General features: G+C 35.9%; 1 protein-coding gene across 2 annotated transcripts in view; it reads right to left on the bottom strand.

Annotated features, from left to right (window-relative positions):
• Positions 1-15,977, bottom strand: part of LOC150083135 (uncharacterized) — a 122,744-nt gene that overhangs the window by 67,345 nt on the left and 39,422 nt on the right. For both annotated transcript variants that reach the window (XM_090377068.1, XM_090377067.1), the window contains one exon: positions 6,251-7,031. In XM_090377068.1, the coding sequence (XP_090233194.1) occupies positions 6,251-7,031 (781 nt within the window). The remainder of the gene's footprint in view (positions 1-6,250; positions 7,032-15,977) is intronic.

Here is a 15,977-nt window from a genome sequence, read left to right on the forward strand (position 1 = left end):
GCTGCTTTTGATAAAGGGATGGTTGAGTGGGAGAAGACAGAGAGTGGTAATCAATGGACACTGCTCATCGTGGACTAATGTTATTAGTGGAGTCCCTCAGGGTTCAGTGTTGGGTCCATTGTTGTTTTCTGTATTTATAAATGATATTGATGATGGTATATCAAGCTTAATGTCCAAGTTTGCAGACTATACAAAGGTTGGCAGGGTTGTTAAGGAGACTACTGAAACTATGCTGCTGCAACAGGATCTGGAAAGGTTGAGCAGATGGGATGAGAGGTGGCAAATGAAGTTTAACATTGACAAATGTAAAGTACTACATATGGGAAACAGCAACCCCAGAGCAGCGTACCAACTCTGTGGTATTACACTGACAGTGGTAGAGAATGAAAAGGACCCGGGGGTAATTGTGCAGGTAGATATGAAGTTCTCTGAGCAGTGGAGATGGGCTGCAAGAGTAGCTCATGGTGTCTTGTCAATGATATACAGAAATATTTCTAGCAGGGATAAGGAGGTGATTATTCCCTTGTATAAGACAATGGTCAGGCCACACCTTGAGTACTGTATACAGGTCAGGAGGCCTCATTTCAAGAAGGATGTAGAGCTGCTGGAACGAGTACAGAGAAGGGCAACAAGATTAGTGAATGGAACAAAGGGTTGCTCTTACGAAGAAAGGCTTAAGTTTTGCAAATTACAGTGTCTGGAGACTAGGCACCGGCGACGTGATCTGATTGAGGTGTAAAAAGCCTTGAATGGTTTGAGCATTCTCAATGACGATGGGATTCTCCCTCTTGCTCAGAATAATCACCTGAGAGGGCATAAATTCAGATTGAGGAAAGACAAATGTAGGACAGATGTACGGAAATTTGCCTTTAGCCAGCAGGTAGTTGGTTGGTGGAACAGACTTCCATCCCTTATTGTGGAAGTTGATAGCCTAAATAAATTTAAGGCTCAGCTGGACATGAAATGGAAGTGGGTTTTTTTTTTTTTTTTTTGGCTGATGCTGCATAAGCTTGCTTTCTTGCATCATATGCTTCTACTAATGCTAATGGTAAATGTCACTTGTGAATAAATATATTAATTGGAGATGTCCAATTCATGGTCTGATGAGGATAACCTCTTCATACTGCTCTATCTAGCTGGAGTTTCATTGCTCTCGAACAATTTATTATCTACTTGGGCATTCCATATTTGTATCCGATGTATTTTTGTAATCCATATAAGGGACCTGAAATGTTGAGTAATGAAAGTTTGGAGGATGTTTCATTACCTGGAATTCTGGTATGTGCGTGGAATTCAGAAAAAGCAAACAGTTCAACTGATCTTTTCCAACAGAATTAACAGAGATGATCAGGTGTGTTGTAAGAAATGGACTGAAAATTATAATTCTATTGCTGATAGTATGCTAATAAAATCTGTATATGCTATGGTCTATGGATTAAAAAGATCTTTAAGATAATTAGCTATTTTTAACAACAGGCTCACTAGCTGAGACCATTCTTGAATCGTTATTACGTTAAGCCAGTAGTCACAACCAGCAAGCCCATAATGACATACACTCAATGATTACTGAATTGTGATCACCTACCTAATAACATGTTGGGCCACTGTTTGCATAGATAACAGCCTCTATTCGCCTAGGCACTGACTCCACTAGGCACCTGAAGACACCAATAGGGATCTGCAGCCATGCTGCAGATCCCTACTTGTGTCAGAACAGATTACGGTTGCATGCCCATAAACCTCACTTCTTGTTCCAAAACATCCCACAAGGGTGTTCAACTGGGGTGAGATCAGGCAAATTTGGAGGCCAATCAAGATAGGTGATATCTTCACTGTGTTCCTTGAACCACTCATGCACAGTGCAGCCTAATGACATGGCATGGCACATTTTTTCCCGGACAGAAATATATCTTGGAAGATCCATTTCTGCCTCTGTAAAAAAATGCAAAGGGTGCACATGGTCTCCTATGAGCTGCCAGTAGACCTTGTTGGCCCACACACAACAGGGGTCCTAGTTCTTGCCAGAAAAACATGCCCCATATTAATCAACCACCAACACCTGCCTGAATAGTGAGTACCATGCATAATGGGTTCGTGGACTTTTTTTTTTTTTTTTTTTTTATGAAAAGCCCAAACACGAAAGGTATCAAAACCTATAGTACTTAGTACCGTGCATGGGTTGAAGGAGAAGTATGGGGGGAGGGGGATGCCGGAAACTTTGCTCTAGAGACTAAACATGGGTTTCACCTCTTCAAGCCTCCAATAAGCAATTTGTTGCTTGCACGACACATGAAGGCATCCATCGGTGTGTTCACCAGGTATTTGGAATCAACTGATGAGCGCACATTCATTTCCAGTCTTCCAATGTCCAACCAGTGTGTTGTTAACACCGAAGCATTTACCATTGACGATGATCAACGGTGAGGGGAGGGCATTTCTTGGGTGCTGCTGTGGAATTCCATATATCTGAGTGTGTGGTGCATCTTCATTTGAGATATTGCTCTTGCTTTTCCCATACTGTACTGCGATATCAACTGTTACACTGTGACCTGCTGTTCAACCTGTACGACGCGCTACACCCTTCACTCACCACTAACGTCCACCTTGTGTAATCCTTTATAGTTCTGTCGGTGGAAGATGGTTTGACCTGTTCCACACCATTCTTTGTACACCTTAACCTTGGTGGACCATGAGCAACTGACAAGATGAGCCATTTCTAATATAGAAGCACTGGACACATGAGCTCCTACAATCATGCCCTTTTCAAAATCCATGATACCTTTACTACTTCCCCTAACTACCACTTTATCACTCTGACATGCATGAGCAGATGCAAATTATTACTGCTCTAGAATACAAAGCTGTTTGCCTTTTTATACTGCGAGCTATGTGGCATATTAGGGCTGGGTGATCACAATTCAGTGATCACTGAGTGTATGTAGGCTACCCACTGCATAAAGCTCACTTTAACTGACTGGCAGAATACTATCTTCTGTAACTTCACTTCACATACAATAATGGACTAAACATATGACCAGGGGCGGTGCTAGGGGTGTGCAAGTGAGGCACTTGCCACAGGCGCCATCTAAAATAGGTGCTGTGCCGCACTGCACATATATATATGCATGTTAAGATACAATATGAATTAGCAGTTGTTATGTTTTGCCTCAGGCACCACAAACACTAGCATCGGCCCTGCATAAGATTACTATAATTTTAAATTGTAATTAAATATACAGAGTTATCCAAATAAAATGAAACCCAATCTTGCAATACAACAAAATTGTTATTAACAATGAATGCAGAATTTATTTAAAACTGTTTCAGAATGTAATGAAAGTGCCCACCTGCCTCATATAAACAGGCATTCACTTTTGTTTAGTATGTTAAGTAAGTTTCTGAAGAATATGTTCATTAATGGCACAAACATTATCTATATTATGTGGTACAGGCCTGTGCAGAATTTAATTTACTAGTACAGAATATGAAAAAAGTGTTACCTGTAAACTCTACAAAAAATATGTTCATGGATTGTCTTATTTTGTACATACCTGTTTTGGATATTCATTGCAAAAAACAATTTGGTTGCAAGGTGATATTCTAAAACAAACGCATTCTACTCTTCTTGGGAAAAATCCATGTTATGCACTGATCTAATAAATACTGTACTGCTCTTAAATACCATACTATTACAATGAAACTATCACTTTTCTAAAAAATATCTTACTCCATATCTAGTGACATCATGTGCTACACTGCCAATAGTTAGGCTGCATAATAAATAGATAACCCTATATATAATTTTGCAGTGTAGGTTAGTGCAAAATTCAGTGTACAGTGGAATCTTGTTAATACAAAGTTCAAGTCGCCCAAAAGTATCAAAATTTTACCGTTTTTTTTTTTGGCACATACTGTATATCTAATAATAATAATAATAATAATATCGAAAATAAATTAATAAAATAAAATGAAAGCCTTGTCTAACAATACAGTAATAGGAATAACATATTTTTTAAAGATCTTATATTATTTAACAAAAACACCAACACCATCATTTTGTTTGGTACCCAGCAGCTCTTCTGGTGTTGGCATTGCAGTTGTAGCAACTTCATCACCCACCTTCACAAACTCTTCAAATTCGCCAACAAAATCCATATGCTCCTTCAAATTCCTCCATTCCTCAATGTTGCTATCACATTCGTCTGCTGGACCATGTTTTTCAATGATGTTCTCTCCAAAGCCACTCTTTCTGAAACAGTTGATTATTACACTTGATGTAATACTTTCCCAAGCAATAACAAGATTACGGATAGCATTGAAGACATTCCAATTTGTCTGCAAATTGTTCCCTCCTTCTATGTTGCGGATCAAGTACCTTATCAGGCAAGCTCTATATGCTCTATTGAGGTTATAAATAATGCCTTTATCCAGTAGATGCATTAAACTGTTGGTATTGGGGGGGGTAAAAACAACAGCCATATATTTGTCAACTTAAGTGTCTCAGCAGAATGTGCTGTACAACAATCCAGAATCATAAAAATATTCCTTTTTTTCTGAAGCCATTCTTCTGTCCAATTTTGATAACCAAGACTGAAAAATTGACCGTAAGCCAAGCACTTCTATTGACCTCATAATCACAGGGAAGTTGGTTAACTGCTTTAAAATATCTTGGCTTGGAAAACTTACCAATCACAAGTGGGCGTAGTTTTGTACTGCCATCTGAATTGCAGCATAACAAAACAGCGAGTCTTTGTTTACTAAATTTTCCACCACAATAAGACTCTTCTCGAACAGCAAATGTTTTATTCGGCAGCAAATTATAAAATAAACCTGTCTTGTCAAGATTAAAAATATCCTTTGCCACATATTTTTCAAGAATGGACTGTACAGAACACAACCAGTCTGTAGCCTTTTCTTTGTCTACTAATCCAGACTCATTCCTGTCTTTAAATCTTTGGAGCCAGCCGCTGCTGCATTTGAAGTCGCTAATCCCATGTTGCTGAGCTAGATAATTTGCCTTTTCTTGCAAAATCAGACCTGATATTGGCAAATTAGATGCACGCATTTGTTGGTACCACTCGAAAAGTTTTGTTTCAAGCTCCTCACATTTTGCACCACAAATTTGTTTCCTGTTTTTCATTGCTGCTCCAGTGTCACCCACTTCTTCAAGTCTTTTTTGGTTTTTCAGTATTGTAGATAAAATAGGTAAAGGGATGTTATATTCCTTTGCAATATCCATTTTGCTTCTTTCCATCCTATCAGCCTCTTGTATAATTTTTAGCTTAATTTCCAAGCTTAATTCCGTCCGTTTACATTTTGTCGGCTTAGCACTGCTAGATAAGATTTAATAAAAACAAATTTAAAATGAATTTAAAGACACCAGTTTCAAAAAAGACATCAGCTCAGATAAAATAGCCCAAAAATAGATTGCTGTATACGATAGCAAAAGACTCTTTGAACTGGGGTAACAATTGCAACTGACCTTATTCCCATGGGGAGCGAGGGATTGTAAACAACTTAGAAAAACTTTTTATTCTTTTGTTAATTTAACAACTCATCCTTCAGAAAGATGTTTTTCAGAATGCACTTGATGTAGCTACCATAAAACTGCTTTTGTTTACACAAAACTAAATTTCTAACAAGTCAATGCCATCCTTCGGAAAGTAGGGTGGCTGGGGGCAATAATCGGATCGCTCTCCAAGATTTGTATTAAACATACAAAATGACAATATTTATTTTTCACAGGGTGAAAAAGAACTTTGTAATATATATTAACTGAATTTTGTAATAAACGAATATATTTACATAGAAAAGCCTATCCTTTTGCAGGGAAATGGTATGAGCTTCATATAAACGAGTACTTTGTATAAACCGAGTTTGTATTAACGAGATTTTACTGTATTACTTTAATACAGTAAACTCCTTTTATAGTGCTGCTTTTGAAGGGACTAAAGCGCATTATAACCAGGAAAGCAGAATTGCCCTTTTGGAGGCAATTTTTCATATTTTTTCAACATACAGGTAGATAATATTGAATTTTCAGTATTTGTTGCAATGGTTGATATGCAAATCAAAAACATTTTTAAAACACAAGCATTTTAAATGGAAGCACTATAGATGTTAAAAAATGCATGGTACTTCATGGGATTGACTTTGGGGGCCAGAAGAGAGGAGCATTATAACAGGAGTTGCTGTATATAAAATTTTATATATATATGTAAATGCAAAAATCTCATTGTCTAAAACTCACCTGGTGTCGTGGCACATTACCAAGACATAATTTTGGCTGATCAGCAAAGATTTTCGTAGCTTGCATATAAAATGTTCGCATGTAATGATCAGTCGGCTGTTCATCAAAACCTTTTAATCTATATGTGAAAATTCCTGTGGATGGCAAATCCTCTGCAAAGGCAGTCACATAGCCTCTAGAAGAAAAGTTCTTCCAAGCAAATGGGTAAATGTTGACATAATTTGCATTTTTCATTCTTTTTCTAGTTTCTGGAAGTTCTCGTTCCGTAAATCCTGTAAGCATAGGAATAAGAGCTTGTGGGGTTCCATCACCAACAATATTATAGCCTTGTAATACAGTAGCATTCAATACTGCTGTCAGGTAATTATATGTCTTTGGAAGTTTTCTTATATAATGTAGACGGGACATGGAATCCAATCCAAAGATTAGCACATTTAATAGCATTGAATTGCTAGGCAATTCTGAACCTTCTAGTTTATGGATAACAGATTCGTTACGTTGAATACCAGCCATGACACTGGTCCATATTTCACCATCTTTTCCCGTACATTCAATTTCGAAAAAATCTCCTTGTAATTTATGTTTCTGCATTTCTGAAGTAAATAAAACAGGATTACTTTTTTCTACACTGAAATCATCAATTCTTTGTAGGTATACGAGACTACAAGATATTGGCCCATGTTTTGCTACAGAATCATTGTTCATACTCAAGAATCCATGACCAAGATTAACCCAATTCTCTTCAGTTTTACATTTCAGTTCGCCCAAATTTTTTAAATATCTAAAAGAGAAATAAATAAATATATATAATATAATACATACACATTTCATAATAATAATTTCCATAAGATGAAAATGTATTAAAGAATATCATAAAAAAACAAGAGCTAATAATTTCAGATTAAGAGCAGGGAAAGTACTCAGATACAGATGGAAATGATTTATTTTAGGTGCAAACAGTATTTCTCCTTGTATTCTACACTTTCAGAAAGTAAAAAGTTCATTACCAGGATGCTCTATAAGGTCTGCTGATAACTGGAACCTAAAACCAAACTTTATTTTATTTATTTTTTATTCTTTCCACATTAAAATTTGAAATAAAATGTGAAATACACTTTACTCATGTCTTTGGGTTATGAGTAATACATGCCTAAGGAAGGGCAGTATACCACAGAAACTCCTAAAACATTTCTTATATATTGAACTGAAATATATTCTCTCATTACTATTTTTATTTATTTTTTAAGCTTTCTATGTTATAAAAAAGAAAGCAACAAAAGGGGGGGGGTAAGAATGTTTTCTTTATGTTACTTTGTTAAATCAATATATATATATATATATATATATATATATATATTGTTGCAATGTTATTCTTTAATCTAAATCCATGTAATATATTCACCATTATGTACAGAAAACTTTAATTGTAATGTTAAAGAACTAGATTACAATTTGTGCCACACAATGTTAATGATGACACATGCAGTAGCGAATGTGTGCTTCACTTGGTTACCAGTTGCTGGGAGAGAATGCTTGTAGCTTATGAAGTTGGTGCTCCAATGTAAAAAATAGCAAAAAGTAACCTTGCCAAATTTAAGTTACTAAGTTGAGTACTTTGATAACTAGATTCAAAAGTAAAGTGACTCTGCATTAGTTAAAGATAGCAAAAATTAAAGAAGTGAATACAATATGCTAACTTACATATTGTGGGAAATTTTTAATATGAATCTGCATGATTTAAAACAGCGGTTCCCAGCCAGTGGTTTGCGAACCCCTGGGGGTTTGCACTAAAAATTCTGTAATGGCATCTGCTTAGATTTTCATAGGTACATTATTGTAAACTAGAAAATATAACTAATAATAAACAATAAAGTAAAGTAAAGAATTGCCAAAGAAAGAAGCAACATATCCCACAATTCCTTATAATTAATTTACTATCTTACAGTATATCATGTTAAATAAATCTGTTTTCATGCTAGATTTTTTTTTCATTCTCAAGGATCATTGTTATGTATAGGTACTTTTTTTCTTTTTATAGAACCTGTAGTACTTAGTACCGTGCATGGGTTGAAGGTTGAAAAAATGAAAGAAGATATTGGATATGAGCAAATTTCCAAGCAGAAGGAAAAACACCTTTGGAATAAGAAAGTGAAAAAAGATGACACAAAATAGGAGTAAATTCAGGGGAACAGGTTTTGAGAACAAGCGGAGAAATACCACCAGGACCTGGAGCTTTCTTAGCCTCAGATTCATCAAAATCCTTCTGACATCCTTTTTGACTGAAGACCACAGGAGGCATTGAATTGAATGTACTGGGAATGGTTTGAGGTGATTTACCAAGATCACCAATACACAAGTTGGAATAAAAATAGGATGCTAGCAGGTCAGCTTTATCTTTGGCTGATGTGGCAACAAAACCATCTGGTTTTGTCAGAGTGGGAACAGAGATGGGCAAAAATTGTGCCAGTAGCTTTGGCAAGAGACCAGAATGCTCAGCTACCATTTGGACAAGAAGCAATTTTTCTACTCTTAGCCTGTTCAAAACCTGTTTGGACTGATTAATAACTACTTTACAAAGTACAATATAAATAATACTTAATAATAATTTTTATTATTATGCATGTTGCTTATAAAAACGTAGTACTGGAAATATTTTATAATAAAAATTCATTAATATTATATGATTTCAGAGAATATAGGCTTAGCAGTTCACATAAAAATATTATGTTGAAAGGGGTTTGCGAGTCAAAAAAGGTTGGGAACCGCTGATTTAAAGGATCATCAGCTGAAAATAGAACAATATCTCATAGGCTAAAGAGAAGAATACTGCTATTGATTAAAGAATCCCAATAAAGATAAACTAGTACCTGCTGCAAAAATTTTGCAATTATTATTATTAGCCATATGGTGCAAGGAAGCCTAAGGCTTATGCTGCACCAGCCAAAAAAAAAAAAAATTCCCCGAGTTACCCTGAGAGAGAGAGAGAGAGTCAAAAGTAGGGAATCACCAAGAAAGAGAAGAATGATGATATCCAGCTCAGGACCCTGGATGTGCAAACCCCGAAAACCGTAACTATACTACTGCCAGCCTGAATCCTGTCCATGAGGGTAGGGACATGGCAATTGGTAGAAGAGTTTTTCTCTAGCTTCCAAAAGAAATGTAATCTGTGTTTTGTCATGTGCTGGTAAGCCAGTACGCATCGAATGCACACCTAAGAAGAAATATCTTCAATTTGTGACCACTTTCAGCCCGATCGGTTAGGCTTATCGTTCACGTCTCAAGAAAATGGTTTCCATGTTAATATATAGATAACTGTCCAGTTTTCACATCTGGCCTTTACAGAATCTGATAAACACCACAATGACATAAACAGTAAGTTGGGGAAACCCCCAGTGTGGTAGACCCTGAGGGTCTTTACACTTTTTTCAATTTTTCTGTCTTCTCCCCTTTTATGCCCCACCTTCCAACAACAGCCTATTTTTTGATTATTAAAAAAAGGGAAGCACAAATGCAACCCTCTACTAACAAAAACTCCACGCTCCATCTATCCCAATTTCAGAAAGTGGCAGGAATCAGCTAACCCATAGTGCAATGCAATTATATACATATTAAATTATATACACATTAAATATTACATATAAGTGTCTGTAATATTTTTACAGACACTTATTTGGCGCTTAGAGAGCCAAATAAGTGTGCTACTCACTCACCCTAATGAGCACGACTATCACTGCTGCATAGCTAATGAAATGGTTCTACATATAATATAGGATATTTTTTTCTTTTTATTCACCACTAATGCAATTTTTTTAATATTTAAATTATATTTGCAATTCGATCTGTAAGAGAGAATGATTAATTATTGCAAAATTATTGTATTTTACGGAGTTTCTGGCCTGTTCCGCAAAATAAAACTATTCACAATTTTTATATTTTCCCATTTTTCTGCACAACTAGGTAGAAATATCTTCAATTTGAGACCACTTTTGGCCCGATCAGTTAGGCCTATTGCTAACAATGGCCGCCTCAAGAAAACAGCTTCTGTATTAATATATAGATAACAGGCATATATGGAATACTTTAAAAGGAAGTAAAACCAAGGTAGGAAATCTTTAATTCTGTAATGGCAAGCATTATCAGAAATAGAAAAAATAATGATATCTTTCCTAAAGAATTACTTCCACCAATAATGCTGCATATAAACTCTTTGTTATTGATGGAAGTTTCTGAAGCTCATTTTTTTTTAAGTACATCAAAATGGTCAAGCAAAACAAGTTCAAAAAGGAAAAAAAAAAAAAAAAAAAAAAGAAAGAAAAGGGCGAAGGTAAAGAAAGCCAACACGAGAAAGACGAGAAACCTCGGATAACTTACACGGAAAATTAGTTTCCCATACGCCACTCTAGCGCTGCTCGCCCGGTAAACAGACGGTAGGTGTTATCAGTCTGGAGCAAAGTCGAGAACTATATATTGATTGACAGTAGGTGTGGCAAACGATGTGCTGATTGGTGCACGAACACAACACACAACAACATCAGGTTAGTATCATTTTAGTAGCACTCAGAAGCACTAATGGTAACTTGTCCTAATGAACGCTTTCCATAATGGTGAAAAAAGGTCAGGTTACCTCCACTTGAATCCCATGGAAGCTTGTACCCCTCCCGAAATGGAGGGCGTGACCTAACCTTTTTTTCTTGGATGACTAGCGCATAAATTGTTTATTAACAAAATATTTTTTTATTACTGTACTTTTATTTTTACAGACACTTGTGCGGATACACAAGTATCATTATGTCAATCAACACCTCAATAGCTATTCACTATATATATATATATATATAAAGCATCCATAAAATTACTGAGTTTAGGTTGTAAAGATGTAAAATTATAGTTAAAGTGTAATATAGTTAAAGTGTAATATATAGAACACCCAATTAATGCCATCAAACGATCGAACATTACATCGGACGTTATGTATATACTAAATAGATACGTTATAGTGTAAAGTTAATATCTTTAAAGTTTGAAAATCCATATAGCCATAGTCCTGCCATATCTCCAGTATACATGAAAACCAAAATATAAATCATATTAAGTAAATTAATAAAATAATAAAATAATAAGCCCAACACAGGAAAATTATTTTGCAAGGAACTTTGTCGAGGGCTAAACCCTTACAAAATAAGCATGTAGAAATTTAATTAGATAACGATAACGATAATCCTTGCAGACCAGTCAATACAAAGGCAAACTCCTAATTAATAAAGCATCCATAAAATTACTGAGTTTAGGTTGTAAAGATGTAAAATTATAGTTAAAGTGTAATATAGTTAAAGTGTAATATATAGAACACCCAATTAATGCCATCAAACGATCGAACATTACATCGGACGTTATGTATATACTAAATAGATACGTTATAGTGTAAAGTTAATATCTTTAAAGTTTGAAAATCCATATAGCCATAGTCCTGCCATATCTCCAGTATACATGAAAACCAAAATATAAATCATATTAAGTAAATTAATAAAATAATAAAATAATAAAATAATAAAATAATAAAATAAAATAATAATAAAATAATAAGTCTAGCATGGGTTGGTTATTTTGTAAGGGTTTAGCCCTCGACAAAGTTCCTTGCAAAATAATTTTCCTGTGTTGGGCTTATTATTTTATTATTTTATTAATTTACTTAATATGATTTATATTTTGGTTTTCATGTATACTGGAGATATGGCAGGACTATGGCTATATGGATTTTCAAACTTTAAAGATATTAACTTTACACTATAACGTATCTATTTAGTATATATATATATATATATATATATATATAGAGAGAGAGAGAGAGAGTCTTTCTTTCTTTTCTTATATTATTTCCTAACCTAATGTTTAAGGTTAGGTCATTAAATATAAGGAAACCTTTTCCTTTTTTTTAGTAACCAAACCTAAATCAACAGTATAGTAAAAACGCTCATGAACTCCAAAAATCTGCTTTTAATAATGAGAAAAAAACATAACGAAGAATATAAAAATGAACATAATGAAACTTTTATTAATTTAGTTTTCATCAAAAAATCAACCAATGTTTTATTTTCCTTACAAATTTCTTCCGTATTTAAAAGATTCATCGCTACTATTACTTGTTTACCATTCATTACAAAACTATTATGCACCGTTCTTTACTCATAAATAAACATTATAATGCCAACCAATGACTACACAGTAGCTTGTCCTCTGTCAAGCCCACCACCAATCATTTCATCGTTTGCCACACCTACCTGTCTATCAATATATCCTTCTCGATTTCGGCTCCAGACCGATAACACCTACCACCTGTTTACCGAGTGAGCAGCGCTAGTGTCCGGTATTGGGAAACTAATTATCCGACGTTTCTCGTCGTTCTTGTGTTGGCTTTCTTTACCTTAGCCAAGAAAAGTTTAAAGAAGACTGAGTAACCAATTCACAACAAAAAAGTCTAAAGTAATTTGCTGTTAAAAAAGAGATGTGTTTTTTTTTTTAATTGATAAGTCATACTGCTCTTTTAAATTATAAGATGATTATTGATAGTCAACATAAAGCAGAACAGAATAAAATAAAATCTGGTCCCCAAACCTCCAATTACCGAAAGATCCATGGGCATTGAGAGGGCAATTAGCAAATTACCTGACCATATTGCCAATCAAATTCGTGTTAAAGCTGTTTCCATACTGGGCCAGGCAAAAATGGTTGCTCCAAATCTTACCCTGAAACAGAAGAAAGCGCTAGAAGAACTTAAATGGGACGAAGACATTATAATCCTACCAGCAGACAAAGGCAGATCAACGGTGGTATTAAGCAAGGAAGATTAGCACAAGAAAGTGTTAGACGTATTAGGTGATAGGTACTTACAAGATATCCATAGAAACCCCTTGTTTGGCTTAGAACAGTGTGTAAATAAGATGCTACTTTCCTAGCTAAAAATGGAAAAGATTTCAAAGGACCAGTATTGGTCCATGCATGCAACAGGGTGTCGGCTGCCCAGATTTTATGGGTTACCCAAGATGCACAAGGAGAATGTTCCATTATGGCCCATAGTTTCCTTCATTGGTAGCCCTACGTATGCTCTATCTAAATATCTGGCGCAGCTGATATCTCCTGTTGTGGGTCGGTCCATGTTGATCATTGGAAATAGTGTGGAATTTGTGAACTTTGTAAGGAGTCAAGATATAGAGGTGGACGAGATGATGATGTCATTGGATGTGGTATCATTATTCACATGTATCCCCATAGCACATGGGGTAGAATGTGTGAAATTGGCTTTACAGAAGGATGATACCTTAAGTGCTAGATCCCACCTAAACATAGATGATATATGTTGTGCTGTTGAATTATGTCTTTCTAGTACAACCTTGGTTTTCCAAGGAGTGATGTATAAACAGGTTCATGGCACAGCCATGGGTTCTCCAATCAGTGCCATTGTTGCAAATCTGGCTATGGAGGAATTAGAGAATAGGGTTTTTGCGAGATTGGAGTTCCCCTATGCGTAAATGGAAACGATATGTTGATGAAACGTTCACTATTGTAAAGAAGGGGAGAGAGGAAGATGTGGTCTCGTTTCTCAATGGTTTTTCCCCCCCTTTATAAAATTTACCTCTGAGGTAGAAACAGATGACAACCCTCCCATTTCTGGATATAATGGTGTATAGGGAAGGCCCCAGACTTAGAACCAAGGTTTATAGGAAACCAATGTGTAGGGGCCAGTATACACATTATAGGTCGGCACAGACTGCCCAACATAAAAATAGTGTGGCCAGAGCACTTCTGGGTAGGGTGAGGACACATTGCAGCACCTCTGAGGAGGGGGAGAAGGAAATTAGGCAAATTACGACGGATCTTATGAGGTGCGGTTACCCCCAGAGGGTCATTGATAAATACAATAGAGAGGAAGAGTCCAATCGGGTAGTTCCACCTGTACCACTTACCACAGTGTATGTTCCCTACTATCCGGGCCTGTCAGATCGCATTGTGAGGATGCTTCGCGACTTTCAGACACGCTGTGTGCAGCTCCCGGGCCGGAGGTTGCACACAGTAGTGCCCCAGGTCAAAGACCCCCATTGCTAGGGATTCTAGTAGTGGGGTCGTATATGAGATCACATGCCCGGATTGTGGGGAATGTTACGTGGGGGAGACAGGACAGCGTCTTAAGGACCGTCTGGGGGAACATTCAAGAGCGATACAGACTGCAGAGCTCAATAAATCCGCCATTGCCGAGCACTATTGGGAAAAATAACACCGGGTCTCCCCCGACAACGCTGTCATCCTTGACCGGGCGCATAGATTCTGGGACTGCAAGTGGCTGGAAAGTCTGTGGATTGGATCCTCTGGCAACAATAGCATGAATAGATAAGGGAGTACGACTTCACCCCCTTTTTGAGGTGGTGGTTTTTGACAGAGATAAACCCCTTTTTGCCAGAGTTTTTGCCAGTTTTAGTTTTCCATGCCCCCAGGCCACTTCCAGTTCTGGTACACGTGAAAGGAATACCGAGTATGTGCCTGGTCATCCACGTATGCCGTGAACCTGGTATTTAAGGATGTGTCGCTTAAGTTTCATTATTGCTTAGGAAGGAGGCAGACACCTCCGAAAGCTTCAATAGTGTTTTAATTGCTTTTAAATTTATACTTTAATGCATTTGAACGTATTTACTTATTTTATTTTTGTCTTAAACTAGTTTTTTGTAAATAATCAATTTTTGTAAATATTATTTTACAGACTTTTGTATCATTTTATTTTATTATTAAATCAGTTTTAAACGGTTGGTGTATCTGTTTAAATTTGTGGTATGGTGTAAGTTAATCATCACAGAAACAGAGAACCCATTATCGTCATTTTACTTTCAATTTGGATGGTTGACCCCAGATGAAGTCACCTGAATTGTGGCTATGCAACAATAAGACATATTTTCCTTCTGTGTATATATATATATATATATATATACACTATGCATTTTCCATAGATCCGTCTAAGTATATATATGGTAATACAATTATAATACCATAACCTTCTTCACAATATATTAATATGATATACGTATATATATATACAGCAGACTCTCGATTAACTGGGACACTTCAAGACTCCAAATAAAAAATAAAAAATATCATAAAATTCAAGTAATGACTAGAATACAGTATTTATAAACAGATGTTTTGCAAGGCGTAAATATGCGACAAGAAGCAGCATTATAAGTCGTCATTGGGATCTTAGTGTAACCCACATTATCTTGCAACCCCGCTGTCTTCACACCCACCACTCAAAAATAAAAATTTAAAAAAAGAGAACAAATGTTTAGTTTGTTTTAGTGCATTGTGTCGATTGTTGTCTTTTTGCACCGCAAAAAGACAAATTTTGTCTCGTTATGTTAGGGAAGTTGAAATTTTTTTTTTTTCGTTTTAGAAATCGCAAAAATGATGGGTAAACGTGAGAGTTATACGCTTTCAGTTAAACAAAAACTTGAAATTGTTCAAAAGTTTGAAAACGGTGCATCTGTTAAAATCTTGAACGAAGTATTATAATGTTGGTGACCAAACCATATGCAGCATTGTATTGGACACGTGAGTGGTACGTTGTAAATTTTTTCGTTTTTTATCTATCGCATATTTTTTACGTAGATTGCCAAACATTTTTCGTTACAGTAAGTCCCCAACTTACGCACGCAACTACATAAATTTTTTTTCACTATTTTTTTTT

The sequence above is a fragment of the Mastigoproctus giganteus genome, chromosome 7, assembly GCF_048544385.1.
Source record: "Mastigoproctus giganteus isolate SK-2022 chromosome 7, ASM4854438v1, whole genome shotgun sequence".
In the NCBI taxonomy this organism is placed as follows: domain Eukaryota; kingdom Metazoa; phylum Arthropoda; class Arachnida; order Uropygi; family Thelyphonidae; genus Mastigoproctus; species Mastigoproctus giganteus.